Source organism: Amphiprion ocellaris, chromosome 22 (genome assembly GCF_022539595.1).
Source record: "Amphiprion ocellaris isolate individual 3 ecotype Okinawa chromosome 22, ASM2253959v1, whole genome shotgun sequence".
NCBI classification, from domain to species: Eukaryota; Metazoa; Chordata; class Actinopteri; family Pomacentridae; genus Amphiprion; species Amphiprion ocellaris.
Window position 1 is genome coordinate 9,337,950 of NC_072787.1, and position 20,963 is coordinate 9,358,912.

Consider the following 20,963-nt stretch of genomic DNA (forward strand, 5'->3'; position numbering starts at 1 on the left):
GATGCTCTCACAAGGTTTTGGGCGCTGTTTCTTGTACAGGCGCTTTTTACTTGCTTGTTTTTACAAGCCCAGATACTGCTCCACATTCAACAACACAGGCGAAGGACGACGTTAAGGACGGTTATTCTCCACCACCTTGCTAGGATTTGGGGAACTACTGCCACCTAAAGGTCCGGCATGCTTATGAATGTGCTGAAAAACGCACTTGTGCGGTTAAGTGTGGATGAAGTTTTTTTCTGAAAACAAGGTGGTGTGTACATAAGTTTTTTTTCTAAACGGAGGGGGCAGGATATTCGGTTTTACAAAAACCCTGCTACGTGTGGACAAGGCCTCAGTTGCACTACCTGACTGCCTTATCCTCATATTCAGTCTGAGGATGCTGATTAACCTACACCCCGAGGTCTAGAAATGTATTTTATAAAATTGTAATATCAAATTGTTCAGAAAGTATGTACAGTTACTGCATATTGCTGTTCATTTGTGAGTAAAATGTTTGTTTTTAAAGATGAATAAAACATAAGTCATATGTTGTGATAGGGAAAATAAATGTCTGCATTCTCTCTATAACATTTCTTGACAGCAGCACAAACTTTGCAAATTCTTCTAGGGTATATTGACCCCACCCTGTTCACTAATCTGTTTTTTAGGTGTGTAATGGTTTGGCAGACTGTCCAGACTCCTCACCACTTGGAGGCCCTACAGATGAGCAGGGATGTAGACCTTGGAGCACATGGGGCCCCTGGAGCCCCTGTAGCACCACTTGTGGGACAGGGTCCATGAACCGGAGGAGATCCTGCCCTCCCGGGGAACCACTGCGCAACTGTCGGGGCCAGGATGTCCAGAGGCAGCAGTGCTTCAACATCACCTGCCCTGGTACAGAGAAGGATGGCAATATGTTTCAGAGTACTTCCAGTAAACCTAAGATTTGGACGTTTTTTTTTCCTGAGAGTAATCATGGTCATGTCTTGGTGAGAAAAACTCCAGATAAAGGAATGAGATGTGTGTAAGAGAATGACAGGCACATCAGAAAGTTTCAGATTTCTGCAAACTGTCTAACTTGCAAAAATCCATTTAAATGCATTTTGACAGGTTGGACAGTGTGTGGGAGTCTGTTGGAAACTTTCTGACAAGAAAATTCAAGTGAAATGAAGGAGGTCACAGAAGAGCAGATGTCCAAAGGGTGCACTAACCTATAAATGTGTATTCATTTACCAGTTCACTGATTAAAAATGATGACAGCATTAAAAACAAATAGGTGCAACTATTTCCCTCATACATACAGCCTTCACTAGCTTCTGTTCTTGTTGTCAGTGGATGGTGAGTGGCTGCCATGGGTGAGCTGGTCCAACTGTTCCAGTGGTTGTGGTGGAGTTCAGGTCAGACACAGAGACTGCATCCCTCCTCGCCATGGAGGCCGACACTGCTCCCAGCTCGCTGGACCATCTAACCTTCCCATGGAGATCAGTAAGAGCTGTCTCTGAGTGATTTGGGGGAGATTTCTCATCGCAATGAATTTGTGAAACCATTAAAACGCAGTTAAAACTCTGGGTCAGACATGCTGTAAAATCAGAGTCTCATTAGATAATGAGAGTGGGCTGATGTCAGTTGAACCACAGCGTGCATGTCTAAAGCTTGTAGGATCCATTGATCACTGGATGAGCATAAACAACCCTAGATAGTTTCAATTTACCCCAGTGAAATAAAACTGAAATACATCATTAATCTTGTTAATTAAACAGCCACACCTTTTTCATCCCAAATTTCAGGCTCTGCTAGTTGATAATTAAATTGTTTTAAACTGCATTTATGATTTGAAATTGAGTATTAATTTGGCCCTATTTGCTGAATCACAAAAACAACTTCTTTCACCATGGTTGAACTAAAGTATAGGCAGAAATATTAAACATTAATGAAACAAGGAACAAATGAAACCCAAACTATCGGTTAGATCTAATGCCACTGGAGGCAACAAAAGTGAAACTTCATGTGGTCAAATGCTATAATGCAGATGGTGATGAAATTTGGTTAAAGAAGGGTATGTCAATAAGGTGGAAACAAATGATCTTTACCTACTTGTCTTTCCTGTTCCACTCTAGAACCATGTCCTGATGATGGATGTGCCAACAGCAGCTGTCCCACTGGCCTGGTGAGACTCAGCTGTGCTCCCTGTCCACTGTCCTGTGCTCACATCAGCAGTGGGACGACCTGTGATCCCACGGCTCCCTGCTTCTCGGGTCAGTCAGAACAACTCAGGAGGGTTCTGGAATATCTTATGCTCTAAAATAAATATTGAGATTTATGTTACAAGTTTTTTGTCCTCATGAACGTGTCTCTACCTGCAGGCTGCTGGTGTCCAAAGGGTCAGGTGATGAGCCATACACAGCAGTGTGTTCCACCAGAGGAGTGTGCATGTGAAGTGGCAGGTGTGCGCTACTGGCCGGGCCAGCAGATAAAAGTGGACTGTGAGATTTGTGTTTGTGAGAGAGGACAACCTCAGAGATGTCAGCCCAACCCAGATTGCTCAGGTTAGTCATTCAGAGATACTAACTGTCAGATCCACACCTCACTGCAGATTACACACATGCACAGTCTGAGCAGTCAGTTTTGTCTCACTCCAGTGCACTGTGGCTGGTCTTCATGGACGGAGTGGGGAGAGTGTTTAGGGCCCTGTGGTGTCCAGAGCGTCCAGTGGTCGTTCCGCAGCCCCAATAACCCCACCAAGCTCGGAGATGGGAGAACATGCAGGGGAATTTATAGGAAAGCCCGCCGGTAAATGACTCTTACCTACTTACCTACTCTTGCTACTAATCAACCTCTATGCTGCTATTTTCCTCTCATGGATTTCTCCCTACATGGTGCCTCAGTCATTTTTAAACCATTCTGCAACAGCTGCCAGAGTTTGCATCCTTCTCATTTAGGGCGACCATCATAAAATTTTTTTAACTGGCATAAAAATAGAAATTTCAGTCCTTTCTAAAGGATTATTCCATCTAGGATAAACCTCCACTGATCACTACCTTAAAACAACACATCCTTCTTCTACATAACATCAAATCATATGAGCATCTTGAATCAGAGTTTTCTCAAAATCTGAATGTTTTCACACACAACATCTTACCAGTTTGGTCCCTCAAGGATGACATTCATGAAGAAATTATTTGAAACCATATTTTACAAGCTACCTAAGATGAATTTGAAACTGAACTCATACATTATGTCTTCAATATCAGATAATACTGTAATTGTTAGTTTTTCTGTAATAAGTTATGTGCTTATATGTTTTGAAGCTGGCAATGTGTGCTGAACTTCTTCTCTATGATGTACCACAAAAAAAAAATCCAACAGCCCCAGCTTTGTGGTCATTATAGTAAAGTTATGCCAAGCTGTCTGACTTAACTGACTTAACAAAACCTCCATTAAAAACAACTGGCTCCATGTCTTAGTGCTGATGAGGAGTTTCCATGTCTATGTGTGTGTCCAGGTGTCAGACTCATCCCTGTGATGAGTGTGAGTATCAGGGTCAGTCCCATACGGTGGAAGATCGATGGAGGTCAGACCACTGTCAGTTATGCCACTGTCTTCCCAGCCTGACGGTGCAGTGCTCCCCCTACTGTCCATATGCTGCCACCGGATGTCCTCAGGTAAAGGGGACTGTGTTTGAAAGAGAAGCTTATTTATGTATTTTTAAGAGTCTTCATTTTGGCACCTGATATTGATTTAATTTGCGCCTTTTTAACCTTTTAGTCCCATTTTAGTCCTTTGATTTAGTCCAGAGAAACTCTGAGTTTTTATACATTTTATGCTCATTAGAGAGGAGCAGTAGAGACAGGCAGGATTTGTGAGAATGACATACAGTAGAATACAGCCTGGGAATCAATGTATGGTCTGCCGTCTAATGCATTTTAATTTAATTTTCATATCATCTTTGTGAGGAGTCTTTGCTACTTTTGTGTACAGTTACCATGGTTACAGGTGTTATTCTGGAAGAGAGAGTATCTGGGTACCGTGAACTCTCCTCTGTAAATGCAGTTAACATTGTGGTTTCTGTTCATCTACCATTAGAATTCTGTTTTGGTACAGTTTTCTGTCTTGTCCAGTGAAGACCAGCTACTTAATCAGACGATGTTCATGAATATCCTGTTTACCTAAGAACAGGTGCTATATCACAAAAAAATTATAGACAAGCATGTTAAAGGCAAAGGCTGTAAGACCATCTCCAAGCAACTTGATGTTCCTGTGATTACAGTCGCACATATAATTCAGAAATGTAAGATCCATGGGACTGTAGCCAACCTCCCTGGTCGTGGCCGCAAGAGGAAAATTGATGACAAATGGAAGAGACGGATAATATGAATGGTAACAAAAGAGCCCAGAACAACCTCTAAAGACATTAAAGGTGAACTCCAAGGTCAAGCTACATCAGTGTCAGATCACACCATCCGTTGTCGTTTGAGCCAAAGTGGACTTCATGGGAGACGACCAAGGAGGACACCATTGTTGAAAACAAATCATAAAAAAGCCAGACTGGAATTTGCCAAACTGCAGGTCGACAAGCCACAAAGCTTCTAGGAGAATGTCCTATGGACAGACGAGAAAAAACTGGAAGTTTTTGGCAAGGCAGATCAGCTCTATGTTCACAAACGCAAAAATGAAGCATATCAAGAAAAGAATACTGTCCCTACTGTGAAACATGGAGGAGGCTCTGTTATGTTCTGGGGCTGCTTTGCTGCATCTGGCACAGGGTGTCTGGAATCTGTGCAGGGTACAATGAAATCTCATGACTATCAAGGTATTCTAGAGAGAAATGTGCTGCCCAGTGTCAGAAAGCTTGGTCTCAGTCGCAGGTCATGGGTCTTGCAACAGGATAATGATCCAAAACACACAGCTAAAAACACCCAAGAATGGCTAAGAGGAAAACATTGGACTATTCTGAAGTGGCCTTCTATGAGCCCTGATCTAAATCCTATTGAACATCTGTGGAAGGAGCTGAAACATGCTGTCTGGAGAAGGAATTCTTCAAACCTGAGACAACTGGAGCAGTCTGCTGATGAGGAAGTAGGCCAAAATACCTGCTGAGAGGTGCAGAAGTCTCATTGACAGTTACAGAAATCATTTGATTGCAGTGATTGTCTCCAAAGGTTGTGCAACAAAATATTAAGTTAAGGGTACCATCATTTTTGTCCAGGCCTGTTTCGTGAGTTTATTTTTTTTAAATAATTCTGTTAAACCACGGTTCAAAAGCAATGTCTGATTTTCATTGGTTAATTTTCATAGAATTTTTTAGTAATTATTACGTTTGTCAGATTCCACTTATTTCTCTGACCATTGTGGGTTTTTCTTTCATTAACCGAAGGGTACCAACAATTTTGTCCACGTGTGTAGGTTCGATTCCAGCCCACGGCCCTTTGCTGCAGGTTCTTCCCCCATTCTTCTGCCCACTTTCCTGTCTTCCTCCCGCTATCAACCTGTCAGTAAAGCTGAAAAATTCCCAAAAAATCTGCTAGCTAACTCATTAGACCTTGGCTTGAATGGAACAGACATTCATTTATACATCAGGTTGTGCACTCCACCTTTAAAACATCTAGTCTTTCATTTATCCGTTTGTGCATCTTTAACATTTTTGTGTAGTTTTTATTTGTAAAAAAAGCAATATATTTTGTCATAGATGATAATAATTTTTTGTGTTATTTCTGAAAAATAGGCAATGAGTGAATATTCTTTATTGTTTTTGTTTCCAAAATGATCATTCAGTTTTTAGATGATAACAGGACAATGGTACATATATTTGATTATGACTGCTTAAATGCATCTGTTTTAATTTTATCTCATGTAAACAGCCCAGGCCACACTCTTGTCATCATTCTTTCTCCTCTGTATCTTTTACTTTTCTCTACATAACTGTCTATCATGGCAACTCAGGCTGAATGTTCTTTGTTGGTGCAGGGACTGACTCTGGTGCTTGGAGAGGGAGACAGGTGTTGTTACTGCCAAGGTAAAAATCATGACGGTTGCTCTGCTATTTACTCTGATTCAATGTTTTCCTGTTTAATGGTCAACACAGTTATTGACATTACCCAGTTCTACGTGGCTAAGTGACCTCCATGGTGACTAATGTTATTACTGAGAGATTGCAAACGTCAGATATAGTGATAGGAAATATTCTGAGCTGTGTTTTAAGGTTATCACACACTTGTTTGGAGGAACGTTTGATTTTTTTCATACTTTTTTCTAAGGTTGCTTGTATTGAAGACATCTCTCAAATTCTTGCAGATCAGGCTAGCTAGTGCTAACTAGTTGTTGACCACTGACATATATCATACTACAATGTTTAAAAAAACCTACTATAACTGTTAAAAATACACCTGATAGGTGACGAGATCCAGCAGTTTATGACTCCTACACAGGTGCTTTTGGAAATGACATAATTTAAAAACCTTTTGGAATTTCTGCACAGTATTTCTGTGGAAACATTGCCATGGTAATAATTGTATTTTTATTCTTCTACAAAAGTAGTCAGGGATAAAGAGATTTAGATGATTAAGAACATGAGACCATTGTTAGAGGAAAGATGGGGCATTTAGAGGGGATCTGTTTATGATCTGTAATTATGTTGAGGTTAAAGTTGTGTTTTCGTTACCTTAGAATGAGCCTTTTATATCTAAAGTGGAAGCAGTACTAGCTCTGGAAGGGAAGGAGGGGGTAAGGCAAAAGGTTTATAGTTAATTCTAACCTCACCACTAAATGCTACTAAATCCTGCTCTCTGCTTCGTTAAAAGAAAATGTCTTGTATGTTGTTGACAATTTTTCAATAACAGTGTGTATTCACTTCCATTTATCTTTCTATATCACAACACCACTAGGAGAAAATGGCACCATACTAGTGACAATCAGCCCTGACACTGTTACCTCTCAGCCAGCAGAGGGGGCTACACCCCTGGTCCCCACTTATCCACTTCCTCCTGGAGGTTAGTTTCTTTTACTATGTGCAGTTTTATATTTAGTGATAGAAGTATTTGAACTGCTATTTGAGGTTTTTCTATGATCTCTAATTTTCATGGACTTCCTTCCTGTTCAGATGAGTGCTGGACTCCTCTGGGTGTCCAGTCTCTGCCAGCCTCCTGCTTCAGTGCTTCATCCCAGCAGGCCAGTCACCCTCCTGATGCAGCTCGTCTGCACAGGTGGGACCCACATAGAGACCTCCAGGTAGACCAGACCTGAGTACTGGTTTCTGCAATATCACCAGCACGTTTTGAATATAGTTTCTGTCTTATTTTGGATGGACTCATGTCCCCTCACCAAGATGCTTTATATCTTTTCATCTGCCACCGTCGCCAGGTCTAGACAAGTGTCTAGCAAAAATTTATGGCTAAATGTTTTCATGTCATAATTTCTGCCTCAGTCGTTCCTTGTGCTCACTATCGCCTAGCAAAAATGTAAGCATGCAAATATGGAAGACTAAGATGGTCAGTGGTTAACAATCCCTAGAATATATTAGCATGTTTAACATGTGTCTGCAGGGCTGGGGTCCAGAACCAGAGGAATATAAGGACCTCCCCCAGCGGAGACCAGAGGGACGCAGTAGCAACACACAAAGCCCCTACCTCCAGATAAACCTGCTGCAGCTGTACAACATCACTGGTAAACATTCAGGCTGCTGCCACTGAGCAAGTCCAGACAGACGTGTATGTGATTATTACTGTATAATTACTAGATGTCTAAAAAGCGTCTCTCTCTACTCTTCTGGAGGTGTGTTGACACAGGGTGGTGGTGTGTTTGGCACATTTGTGTCCAGCTTCTACCTCCAGTTCAGCCTGAATGGACAACAGTGGTACACCTACAAAGAGCTGGTCACTGACGCTCGACCCAGAGCAAAGGTCCACCTGCAAACAAGCAACATTCACACCCTTTAAAGGCCATTGTCTCAAACTGATGTATCATTGTTCTCCTTGCAGGTTTTTCTTGGGAATCATGACGATCGAGGGGTATCGGAGTGCAGGCTGGACAGGATGGTGATGGCTCAGTTTGTTCGTCTGCTGCCCCATGACTTTGAGAACGGCATCTACCTTCGACTGGAGATCATGGGCTGTGGTGATGGTTGGTAGACGACATAACCCTCTGAACTCCAAGAAGTTTCTGGGCATTCTTTGCTCCTTTTAATTTTTCCCTACTGTTATTCACTTCATTACAGAGTCTTGCACCTCTGTGGAAACAGCACAACCATGGCTAGAAGATACGCTCAGAAATGTCTTTAGTTCAACAAAACAAAGTTACATTGCCAGAAGTAAAAAAAAAGAGAACATTATTTTACAGAAATTGAGAAAACTTAGAATCGATATGTACAACATGTTTCCAAGTACCAAGACTAGTAGTTTAAGGGCTGTCAGAGAGTTTATAGGTCAATGATTCTGGTTCAGTTTTCTTGTTGGTGAATGGCGTGATTTTGGCAATATTTTACAGAAGACATACATTTCAAATCCAATGGTAGATGCATAAATTAGACTACACATTAGACTTTAAAATGCTCTCTTCTCTCTTTTCCAGGTTATCACTGGTTAACGTCCCCCACCCCTCCCTCACCGATCTCACCAGGAGGTGGCTGTAGAGAGAAAGAGTTCCAGTGTGGAAATGGTCGCTGTGTGCCGGCAGGCCCACTGGGGGTGGTGTGTGATGGAGTCAATGACTGTGGGGACAGATCTGATGAGATGTTCTGTGGTGAGCTTCCCAGTCTAGCACGCTTAGCATACTGTTATTAGGCTGTTATTGGCCTGTTATTAGTGTGTTATTAGTTTGTTATTAGTCTGCTACTAGCCTGTTATTAGCCTGTTATCAATCTGCTGCCAGCCTGTTATTAGCCTATTATTAATCGGTTATTAGCCTGTAATTAGTCTGTTATTAGCCTGTTATTTGTTTGTTATTAGCCTGTTATTAGCCGGTTATTTGTCTTATTATTAGCCTGTTATTAGTCTGTTATTAGCATATTATTAGCCTGTTATTTGTCTCGTTATTAGTCTGTTATTAGCCAGGTTTTAATTGTATGCTTCAGAGGAAGGCAGGTTATCAGCAAGTGAGAATGCAACACCTCCAAAAAGTTTCCTTTCTTACCTTCATTTATTCTTTTTTCTACACAGGTGCTTTGGAAATGACATAATTTAAGTAATAATACAAAAATCCACCTTCCTTAGTGTAACTTCTTGTTATCTGCAGGCACTGAGCCCTCCCCTACAGCCACAAGTCCACGAAGCTGCCCTGCTGGTAAGTTCTCCTGCCCTCCACCAGGGGGCTGCATTCAGGCTGTGCAGCGTTGTGATGGAGTTCCACATTGCCCCAGAGGAGAGGATGAAGATGGATGCCACCCCTACGACAACATGACCACTCAGTCAGACAGGTGGAGCAGGATAATTATTGTAATCAGTAATAGTAACTGTGTTATTACCGCTTTCTGTCATCTCTGTTTTTATCCAGAATTTCAGTTTTATCAAATTCTTTTAATTGTTGTGTACCATTTTACAGGCCGTACACAACCAGTCCTGCTCCGCTGAGGACTCCATCTATGGCGGCTGTCACTCATCCTGCAGTAAAACCAACTGTAAGGGAACATTTCAGTGAAATATCAGTTCCTCCAGAATATGGCTTTTACTATCACTGGTGTTTATGCATTGTGAATGTCCTCCCTTCAGAGTGATTAATTATTAATGGTTCTCCCAGATTGAATACATCTGTTTCAAAAAGGGATCATTAGAAGCTACCTGTAAACACAAAAATTAGATTTGCAATTTCGCATCACAAAAAACACAGTTTTAGAGCGATCATGTCATTTGTTTAAAGCAGGGGGTGTCAAACATGCAGCCCACGGGCCAAAACTGGTCCTCTAGAGGGTCCAATCTGGCCCTCAAAGTGTAAAAATTCCAGAGAAGACATTAACTGCAGATTGTAAATTAGGAAAACTATGAATTTAAAATAATTTCTAGACCATGACAAGTTGTTTTGATCATAAAGTAAAATATTAGATTGTTCATTGTTCTTTTGTCGTTTTGTGTCTCATTTTTGTCATATTTTGTCTTGTTTTTGTTGTTTTGTTTGTTTATCTGACTTTTGTCTATCTCAGGTTTTTGTCATTTTGTTTTGTTTTTGTCTCTCTTGTGATTTTAGTCCGGTTTTTGTCATTTTGTGTTTTGCTTTATTCGTTATTTTGTGTATCGTTTTTGTCATTTTGCATTTTTTTTGTCTATTTGTTGTTTTGTTTCTCGCTTTTGACTTTTTTTGTTTTTTGTCCATTTTTCTGTCGCTTTGTAACTTTTTTGTCTAATTTTTTTGTCTCTTCTTGTTTTGTTTCTCGTCGTTTGTCTCGTGTTTGTCATTTTGTATTTCATTTTTTGAGTTATTTGTCTTTTTTTGTATGACTTTTGTCGTTTGTCTCTTGTGTTTGTCATTTTGTGTTTCCTTTTTGTCTCGCTTGTGTTTTTCATCTCATTTTTGTCATTTTTGTTGTTTCGCTTTGTTGTTTTGTGTATCGTTTTGTCATTTTGTTTCCATTTTCTCTTGTGCTTTTTGTCTATTTTTTGTTGTTTTGTTTTTTTTTTTATATTTTTTGTCTCGTTTTTGTCCATTTTTTGTCGCTTTGTAACTTTTTTGTCTCTTTTTTGTTTTGTTTCGTGTTGTTTGTCTCAAAGTTGTAAATGTGTGTAAATAATAAATAAATGTTGTTATTTATAGGTTATTATGCTCTGATTTTACTGGTCCGGTCCACTTGAGATCAAACTGGGCTGAATGTGGAACCTGAACTAAAATGAGTTTGACACCACTGGTTTAAAGTATTAGTGTATTAGTGCTTTCCGGTCAAGACTAACATCTTGAAATATCATAAATTCATTACAGCTACAGTTGTTACTAATCATTGTATTTGTACTTAAATTGCTTGCAGACTGGATTGAACCAGGTGTCAGTATATTTACATATCAATAGAAACTAATGTATTCTAATCTGACCAACTATATTTACAGGATGGAGGTCCAGGATATCACGGTAAGATTTCAATGTTACTTTACACTTTTCATTGTTATTTTTTGTTGTTGACTTGCAGGATGTTTGTTCTACTGAGAAATTAACGCTCTGATGTGTTCTATTTGGAGTGTTTGGAGGCTTCATGCAGCTGAGAATCTTCATGTTTTCCAGGCATCTGTTCCTCTCCTCTTGGACTGGAGGATGGGAGGATCCGTTATGGTCAGCTGTCCTCATCCTCAGACCGTGAGAACAACCCTGCTGATGCTGGACGACTGAACATTATTCCTAATGTGTGCGTGGTCAGATCTCCCCTCAATCAGATAATAGACTAAATATATGTGTGGCTTTCTGCATGTATGTAAAACACTTTAAAATCTCAGTTGAGGTTCAGGAGCAGGAACACTCTTTTCCTGTTATATGTTTCTAACCCTACCCGTCTGCATACCTGTTTGTTCCTACATTTTTGTACTCTGCCACCCTTTCTCATTTCTCCCATCTCCATCCTTCCCATCTATCCATCATCCTCCCTACATTTTTAAAAAAATAGATCATTTTTACACAACATCCTACTTTTAATGTCACTTGACTAAATTTTTTTCATCTCTGATGGCTGCAGTCAGGTTATGGAGCCTGGTTGGAGCCCTTTGCCTACAGATCCCCGGCCATATTTTCAGGTGGATTTCCTCGAACCCACATGGATATCAGGGGTTGTGACACAGGGCAGTGAACGCATGTGGGGCTACCTCACTAAATACCGCCTGGCATTTGCCCTGCATAGCAGCCTCTTTACAGAGTACACTGAGAATGGGGAGCCTGGTGGACCTGCCAAGGTATTTGTTGTAATTTACATATTTAGACAATCTAATTATTATGATTAATTATTTTTACGTAAGAAAACATTCAGTACAATATTCTAGTCTTTCCGTGCTTTAATGGTTCAGCCTGTTCTGGGTTGGTGTGTAGATCTTTGAGGTGCGGATGGTGGGCAGGACCCCTGTGACCCGCTGGCTGGGTCGGCTTGTTAGAGCTCGCTACATGCGCATCATTCCCACGGAGTTCAGACACATCTTCTACCTGCGTGTGGAGATCCTTGGCTGCAGAGGTGGTGAGGAATTGAACTAAGTGGATAAGTACACATCTTCCTGTTCAGACTAGCTCATCAATCCACTCGCTCACAACTAAAAGCTAGTGGTTGTACAGCCTACCACACATTAGTGAATCTGAAGCTGGTTTTCCCTCTGCCGGTGTAGATGAGCTGGTGACCCCCAGCAGTGTGACCAGGTCTCCCTCTGGTGGTGGAAAAGTGACAGTGCAGCGCTGTAAGCCAGGCCAGTTTTCATGCCACCACAGTGGAGAGTGCGTCTCTGTATCTGTGCTCTGTGACAGTCGACCGGACTGCAGGGACCATTCTGATGAGATCAGCTGTGGTAAGGATGAACATACGACCTGTTTTTGAGGAACTGCCTGTCAGCCATACTAATTTCTGTTCTTACTGGCATCTGGTGACCAGAAACAACTTGCATCCAGCAGTTCAGTGATCAGATAGTCCTGATCTTTTTCCTCATGCTCTTCAGGCACAACTCCAACCAGAGGCCTTCCAGGGCTGCAGAACCAGACCAGCCCCACTGGGAGACCGGGTTTCCATGGTGCCAGTACGACAGGTACCCCAGGTCTCCACACCACAAGGTCTCCAGGTGGACTTCCAGGTGTGGCAACATCAGGGGTCACAACCCCAAGTACTCGTGAGTAGAATCAGGTCCAGACTGCAGTCCTTTTCTGACACTGTATGAGTTCTCATTGTTGGTGGTTGCATTTGTACAGTGATGATCATTTTGCTAATTTGGTGACCGTCCTGCTGAAACACATCATATTGTGCTAGCCATAGTGGTTGAAAGTAGAACTTCTTCCTCTTCACCAGCTCAGGTCATCTTCCTCTGCCTGACATGTTAACTATCTATTCAAGTGGAACTAGTTTTAGGAACTAGGATAAAGTGGTCTGTAGTTGATTATTTAAAAAACTAAATGAGTAGAGAGAGGAGGAAGGTGTTGGAGTGACTCAGACACACCTGATGGTGAGAGAGCAGGTAAGTAGTGGCACCATGGCTGCCATAGTATTAAGGCAGCAAAAATAAATGGATTTTAATCACAATCAGGATTTTTGACTGTCTATATTTTAATGAACAGATCAGGTGTGATACTGCCATGTGAAATGCTCAGCCTGTACAATGCTCTACTTCTCAACAGTATGTAAAATTAGACACTAGAATGTCTTATTTCATTTATTTCAAAGTCATTTCTGGTCACATACCTGTCTGAGTTTCAGAAAACTCAGTGGGGAGATTAGAGGCTACATACAGCCTAGCTTAGCCTGTATGTGTGGTGTTTAGAACATCTATAAATTATAGTATCTATCAGCAGGCAGATATTTGGTTAGTGAGGAGTTCAGCCTGTGACTAGTTGAGGAGTAATATCAGACAGCCAGAGGGAAACAGTGATGACAGCATTAAAGTATTTTTAGACTAAAATGTTCAGCAGTTTTTCCATTTCTTACATAATGTTTTGTGTCTTATTTGTCCTAAACATCTGTTTACCCAGGGGTCACTACAGGTCACCCTGGACTGCATCTGACCACATCGGTCCGCCCTGGTAGACCTGGTCTTCAGACCACAAAGGGTGACACTTCTTGTTCTTTTTAGTTATCCTCTTTATAGAATGGACAGAATGCAACTCTGTGATCTGTTGATCTACAGCTCCATCCATCACCACCAGCCCCCATGACGGCGGCCTCCCCAGAGTGCTTTGCGTGGAGAGCCAGTTCCAGTGCTGGTCATCTGGCTGTGTGGACTCAGCACAAGTGTGTGATGGCAGACCGGACTGTTTGGACGGATCAGATGAAGAACGCTGTGGTAATTTTACACTATAATGGTAGAAAAATCAGCATTGATGATGATTTTATCATGGTGTCAATAGTTTCAAGTAAAGTCTGGAATGAAAGTATATAATTTTCATGCTCTATGAGGTTTTTACCTGGATATTCTTAAATGTTATAACTGTGTCTCATCAGGCACCACAGTAAGGCCAACAGTAACTCCTCAGCGCCCCCTGGTCCCCAGCCGCTGCTCTCCCAAGCAGTTTACTTGTGACAGCGGGGACTGTATTCACCTGGACCGCAGGTGTGACCTGCAGAAAGACTGTGTGGATGGATCAGATGAAAGAGACTGTGGTAGGTTATATGTGCATGTCAGATGGTGCTGTACCCAAACATTTTATATTATATTATTATTAATAATGTTATTATATGTTTTCCTCTTTGTTCCTGTAGTGGACTGCATCATGTCCCCATGGACAGCATGGAGTGCCTGCAGTGTGTCATGTGGTCTCGGCTCCTTGTTCCGGCAGAGGGACATAATAAGGGAGGCTCTGCCTGAAGGAGCCTGTGGTGGAGCTCAGTTTGACAGTCGAGCCTGCTTTGATAAAGCGTGTCCAGGTCAGGACTTTAACCTTCAGAATCTGATGCATTTTTCACAGGAGGCCAGAATTTGATGTAATGGTGACATTAAGTTGAGCCATGTGGGTTCCTGTCTCCTCTTGTAGTTCATGGTCTCTGGTCAGAGTGGACAGAGTGGTCAAAGTGTGATGCTCAGTGTGGAGGAGGAGTCAGGCAGAGGAACCGAACCTGCTCTGCTCCTCCTCCTAAGAACAATGGACGGGACTGTGAGGGTTTGACCCGACAGAGCCAGAGCTGCAACAACCAGCCCTGCACCAAAGAGACCGGAACACAGACAGGTGATGGTCAAATACACATCTCTGTTAGTGGAAGTTTCTGCTAGGATAGTAGTCAGATACGCCTTACTTGATCAGTTTGATTGTTTAATTTAGCATATTTAAATGATATTACTGTTTTGTGTATGCTAACTAATAACCTCATCCTATGGATGTCCAGGTTGTGTGAATGGCATGGTGCTGGTGACAGAGGAAGACTGTCAAGCTGGAAGAGTTGATCCCTGCCCTCCTACCTGCTCACATCTCAGCTGGGCCAACAACTGCACTGCAGCATGCATACAGGGTAGAAGACGCTGTGTTCTTAAATACTGGGGTTGTATCATGGGGAGAGAGTGATTGTTTCAACTGTAGAGACAAAGTCATATTTCTGAGATGTCTTTGGTGTTTATTTAATATTCAGCTGAGAAAATTTGAGCAAATTACTGGAAATTTCCGCTAAGACTGGACTACATGGGCTGTTCTCTGGTCAAAGATTGGATTGGGTTGATTTATCTGCTTTTTTTTTTAGAAGCACAGAGCTTCACTGAAGCAATGCCAATGGTATTTCTGCTAGATGGAGAGAGGCTCACATGGACTCATTCAGTGGTAGCTGAAACCCTGAATCAGATCTAAATGATGTCTTCCTCCAGGGTGTCGCTGTCCCTACGGGCTCTACCTGCAGGAGGGGCGGTGTGTTAATTCCAGCCATTGTGTCTGTAACTTGGATGGCCAAATTCTGCAGCCAGGACAGGTGATCAGCAGGGACCGGTGTACCACCTGGTGAGAGACAGATCACGTTTTGAATTGTTTGTGCTTGGTTTAGCCAAACAATTAAAAAAAAGAAAAAAGATGGCACTAAACAAACAAGTCACTCCCAACTCAGATTATGCTGAGTTCTGAGTGTGTATTTTAAGCAAAAAAAAACTGTGTTGTATGAAGAAGAGTTGTGTTCTTAAATGATGCATATCTAATTTTTTAATTTTCCCCAGCTCTGTGTGAGGCAGCTACACATCAGCTTTACATTTAATGTTGTTGATCTATGAGTAACTGAAAAATACATTCAAGCGATTTACTTAATGTTTGCCCACCAGTATGTGCAGAGATGGGCAGGTCACCTGTAACACATCCAGCTGTGTGGCCAGCTGTCATTGGTCAGTCTGGTCGTCATGGTCACCATGTGATGTAACCTGTGGTCTGGGGCTACAGCAACGCTACAGGTATGCCTGTTTCATTCAATACATTTTTAAAGCCCCTGTATGCATCCTTATGTCATTTTCACAACAGAGGTTTGATTATATTGCATTTAATCAATAATTCTGTGTGTATCTATACTATCTTTGTAAGCTCTATAACACCAACTGCCCACTTCCATCCATCCATCATCTATATACTGCTTAAAATAGGATTATGGAGAGCTGGAGTCTATCCCAGCTGACTTAGGGTGAAGGCAGGCAGGCAACACCTGGACAGGTAACAGTCTATCACAGGGCTACACATAGAGACAAACAATCACACTCACATTCACACCTACGGACAATTTAGAATCACCAATTAACCTCAGCATGTGTTTGGACTGTGGGAGGAAGCTGGAGAACCTGGTGAAAACCCTCACATGTACAGGGAGAACATGGAAACTCCATGCAGAAAGACCCCAGGAAGGCTGGGACATGAACCAGTGATGTTCTATCTGCAAGGCGACAATACTAACCACCAAGTCACTGTGCAGCCCCTGATCACTTCTTGAATAAATTATTCTAATGAATGTGTTCAATTCTTTCGTTGCATATTCTAATTTGATCCACAGTTATTTTATCCTAATGTGCTAGTTTGTCCTCCATGTGCCGTTTAATGTCTGCCCAGTTTTCTACACAGAAATAGTTCCTAATAATTTGCACTTCTAAATGATCTCTTAATGAACCTATTCAGAGCTGGTGTTGTTATTGTTTTTTTGCACATAGATCACTGAGCAGGTTTAGATCAGGTTGAGGAGTCCTCATACCCAGACTTTCTCATCTCAGATCTCCAGTGAATCCTGCAGAAGCAGTGAGAGTCCAGCCTTGTCCAGGAGACTCCTCTGAGGCCCGGCAATGCTCCAGTCCATGCGTCCCTGGTACATAAACTCACACCTTATACACACAGCATCTACACTTATATTATTACAGGAGTATTTCCGTGTCTTCAGTGATTATTTTCTGCAATTAATGATATAGAGATCAGCGATTTCTTTAAAGGGTCAACATGCAAAACTTTGCACATAAATATAGCATTAATATATCAGAACAATCAATTAAGCTATCTGTGCATGTTAGCGCACATGAATCCCTCCCTTTGAAAGCGGTGACCCTCCATGCACTTTAAAACAGATTGAGAGTGATCTTCTGCACCACTAGAAAGGTATTTTATCCATGTTATTTACCCAGTTTAAGTGGATTTGTTTCATTTAAACTCACTGTGAGAGTTATCCTCTGCTCCTCCTTCTGTCCACACAGATATATATATATATATATATATATATATATATATATATATATATATATATATATATATATATATATATATATATATATATACACACACACAACAGATAAAAGCAGAAAAAGGAGAAACAGGTGAAGATATGTTGACAACAACTTGTTCTACCTGTTCAGTATATTTTTCAGTCCTAGCTAGGCTAATGGTTGTGCCTTGATTATCTCCTGTATGCTCTCATGTACACATTCTTTTAATGTGCAGGTTTGTTTTGGTCTGGGATGCTGGTGCTTTAGCTTCAGTTGCTTCTGAATGTTGTACAGACAACCTTTACACAGAATTTTTTTACATTGGGTTTCTAATCTAACACGTCACAGGACCAAAATGTTTGCTGCATTGCATCTTAGAATTACAGTGTTTTTCATTTCACATTGTTGTGGTCTTTAAAACATACAGAAGAGCTGATCCATGCTAGATGGGACAGCTTTTGTTCAAACACTAATGCTAATTATTACCCTCATCTTTTGCAGTGTTGCCAGACGGTGTCTGGAGTAAATGGACCTCCTGGTCAGAGTGCAGTAAGACGTGTTTCAACCACGTAGATGATGTAGGAAGTAAACAACGATTCCGCACCTGCAACCACACACTCCCACTGTCCAACCACAGTCATGCACAGTCCCTCTGTGATGGAGATGGTGACGAACAAGAGCCCTGCAACACTGTTTACTGTCCAGGTTTGTCACATGCAGAACACACATAGATAAGATTCCAATAAAACTAAAGAGTGAAAAGCTGACTGTAGTTGTGTACTTCCAGTGCACGGTGGTTGGTCAGCCTGGTCTCTGTGGACTGAGTGTTCATCCCAGTGTGACTCTGGTGTCCAGACCAGAGAGAGATTCTGCAGTTCACCAGCACCACAGCATGGGGGCAATAGCTGCACTGGGCCTCATATCCAGACAAGAGACTGCAACTCCCATCCCTGTTCAGGTACTGGCTCATCTTCAGTACTCAGGCAGGGAATATTAGTGTGGAAATAATATTACTCTATATTACATTTTATCTGTTTGTGTTGTTTTTGTGTTCTATTTTCAGTTGTTGCTGTTATCTTATTCACTTCTTTCACTAACAGTCTGTCTTATTTCCATTCCTCTCTTCTCAGGTGTGTGTCCAGAGGGCATGATGTACCTGGCAGCTGCTGAGTGCGAGGCTCAGGGAGGTGCGTGTCCACGGGTGTGTTTGGACATGACCTCTGCAGAGGTTCAGTGTGCCACTGCCTGCTATGACGGCTGCTACTGTGCCCTGGGCTTCTACCTGCTCAACGGCAGCTGTGTGCCTCTGGAACAGTGCCCATGTTACCACCAGGGGGCGACGTACCCAGCTGGAGCCACCCTGCTTGTTGATGCCTGTAATAACTGGTACCTCTCGTTACTCACTGAATAACTTCAAACATCATCCATAAATACAAGAAAACAAGACATTTTTACAATTCAGTATTCTTTCTTCTTCGCTTGTGTCTCAAACAGCACCTGCACTAATGGAGGGTTGGAGTGTGGGACATCTCCCTGCCCTGGTGAGTACTTTTCTGTAAATAAAAGGTATAATATGCATATGTTTCTTCCTGTTTCTCTCAGTCTTTTCTTTATGTCTCTTTTTTTTTGGTTTGCACATTCTTTCTTTGTCTTAATCATCTGTACTTTTTGTTGTATGTCTTAGTGGATTGTGGCTGGAGCAGCTGGACTCAGTGGAGCGCCTGCAGCCGAACGTGTGATGTTGGTGTGAGAAGAAGGTATCGTTCAGGAACCAATCCTCCTCCTGCATTCGATGGTCATCCCTGCAAAGGAGACAGGGTTGAAATTGACACCTGCAGCATTGAGCCCTGCATTGGTGAGAAATATTTGGTTGCTAGTGTTACTATATAAAGAATCCATGGTTTGAAAAGAGGGAAAAATTATAAACATATTGCATAAAAGAATCAAATAAATCCAGTTGTGGTGTATGTGAAGCTGTAAAGGAGCCGTGGAGTGCGTGGTCAGAGTGCTCAGTCACATGTGGAGGAGGATACAGGACCAGAACCCGTGGGCCAATCCGGATCCACGGCACCGCTCAGCAGTTCAGCACCTGTAACCTGCAGCCCTGTGGTACTACAGAAAATCTAACAATACCAATATACACACTATCTCAGCCTTATAGAGAGGACCTGCCAAGAACCTAGAACAATGTATTTTCCCCTTTCTTTCACCTGTTTATTGTATTAAACTGTTTTTGCAAGAAGGTGATTAGAAACCAGTAGATAAAACAATAATAATCATAGTTTAACAAGAAGCTACAGGTTAAAATAATTAACTTGGGAATGTAAATGCTAATTCATTAAATACATAGAAAGAAGTTTTTGATGTTTTTTCAGTTTATAGTTGAGTTCTTGATTATATTAACAAGGTTCCTATTTGGACTTTGTTGTGGTGTCAGGTAAAGGAGAAGAGTGTCCTCCAGGTCAGCAGTGGAATCAGTGTGTGACCGGAGCAGTGTCCTGTTCAGACCTCACCATGGACCTCAGCAGGAACTGCACACCAGGATGCCAGTGTCCACATGGGACTGTCCAGCAGGTACATGAGTGGAAGAAATACACACATTAATACACGTGTGAAGTAATAATGGCCTTATTGCTCATGTCCTCTACATTTCCAGGATGGTCGTTGTGTTCAGGAGTCTGACTGTCGCTGTGACGTTGATGGAGAGAAGCACAGACCCGGAGACTCTGTCCATATAGACTGCAACAACTGGTACATGAACTTGACCTGCTTCACTGTGAGCCAGAACAGAGTGCTTCTGTTCATCAGTATTCAAAGTACAGATAAAACTGATCAAACTAGTGCTTTATTTTTCAGTACATGTGAAGGAGGAAGACTGGTAAACTGCTCTCAAGTCAACTGCAACGGTAGGAAAAAGACTGAATTATACAGGCACTGGTGCTTTCTGCTGTACTTTGTCTTTTACTTAGTGTCTTTATGTCCTCTTTCACCTTATTGTCTCACATCAAATCTGTCTTGTTTCCTTTGTAGCTGACGGCCAGTGGTCTCTATGGACTCCATGGGGTCAGTGCTCGCTGACATGTGGACTGGGTCTCCAGTCTCGGTACCGATTTTGTTCCAGCCCTCAGCGTGTTGGCAGTGGACCCCCATGTCTAGGCCCTCACCGTCAGGACCAAGTCTGCATCACTGCCCCATGTGACCGTGAGTTTATTCTGTCAGCTTGTATTCACTGACACTATATCAGTGTAAGCAAAATTCTGTCTCTGTGACTTAATATGAGTCAGGTATGAACACCCTGTCAGACTCATTCTGGATGACTGTTTATGGGATGTCAATACATAGACAGCTGGTTTATCCTGAGGAATGAAAGGCCATACCATCTACAGTTCACATGGGGTCATTTCTACTGCTACTGGGTTTGTTTACCCGTTGATGAAACTGACAGATGTGCTAAAATCTTTCTTTGCTGTGTAGTTGGTTTAGTTTTACTCCTTCATCCTGATGTGTTGGGTCTGTTCAGGTGATGGTGGCTGGGGTCAGTGGAGTTCTTGGACAGCGTGCTCCAAGTCCTGTGGTGGAGGGGTGCAGAGCCGGAGGAGAGCATGTGACAGCCCCGGTCCAGAGGGGGAGGGGGACTACTGTGAGGGTCTGGGAACTGAAGTCAAAGCCTGCAACACTGACCACTGTCCAGGTATGAGGCTG

The 20,963-nt window shown here is 42.0% G+C and overlaps 1 protein-coding gene across 1 annotated transcript in view; it reads left to right on the plus strand.

Moving 5' to 3' along the window:
- sspo (SCO-spondin) overlaps window positions 1-20,963 on the plus strand; it is a 99,024-nt gene that overhangs the window by 22,975 nt on the left and 55,086 nt on the right. The window contains 41 exon segments of the mRNA XM_055006881.1: window positions 648-873; window positions 1,312-1,464; window positions 2,097-2,234; window positions 2,343-2,525; window positions 2,619-2,769; window positions 3,482-3,641; window positions 5,944-5,992; window positions 6,861-6,965; window positions 7,076-7,176; window positions 7,524-7,638; window positions 7,747-7,874; window positions 7,953-8,094; window positions 8,542-8,712; window positions 9,205-9,385; window positions 9,511-9,586; window positions 11,001-11,022; window positions 11,173-11,293; window positions 11,618-11,831; window positions 11,965-12,106; window positions 12,252-12,428; window positions 12,576-12,743; window positions 13,597-13,674; window positions 13,752-13,907; window positions 14,066-14,224; window positions 14,324-14,488; window positions 14,596-14,787; window positions 14,945-15,067; window positions 15,414-15,543; window positions 15,855-15,980; window positions 16,782-16,873; window positions 17,763-17,966; window positions 18,049-18,219; window positions 18,392-18,647; window positions 18,756-18,802; window positions 18,946-19,116; window positions 19,236-19,370; window positions 19,699-19,835; window positions 19,918-20,012; window positions 20,118-20,167; window positions 20,292-20,462; window positions 20,782-20,952. Coding sequence (XP_054862856.1) covers window positions 648-873; window positions 1,312-1,464; window positions 2,097-2,234; window positions 2,343-2,525; window positions 2,619-2,769; window positions 3,482-3,641; window positions 5,944-5,992; window positions 6,861-6,965; window positions 7,076-7,176; window positions 7,524-7,638; window positions 7,747-7,874; window positions 7,953-8,094; window positions 8,542-8,712; window positions 9,205-9,385; window positions 9,511-9,586; window positions 11,001-11,022; window positions 11,173-11,293; window positions 11,618-11,831; window positions 11,965-12,106; window positions 12,252-12,428; window positions 12,576-12,743; window positions 13,597-13,674; window positions 13,752-13,907; window positions 14,066-14,224; window positions 14,324-14,488; window positions 14,596-14,787; window positions 14,945-15,067; window positions 15,414-15,543; window positions 15,855-15,980; window positions 16,782-16,873; window positions 17,763-17,966; window positions 18,049-18,219; window positions 18,392-18,647; window positions 18,756-18,802; window positions 18,946-19,116; window positions 19,236-19,370; window positions 19,699-19,835; window positions 19,918-20,012; window positions 20,118-20,167; window positions 20,292-20,462; window positions 20,782-20,952 — 5,752 coding nt within the window.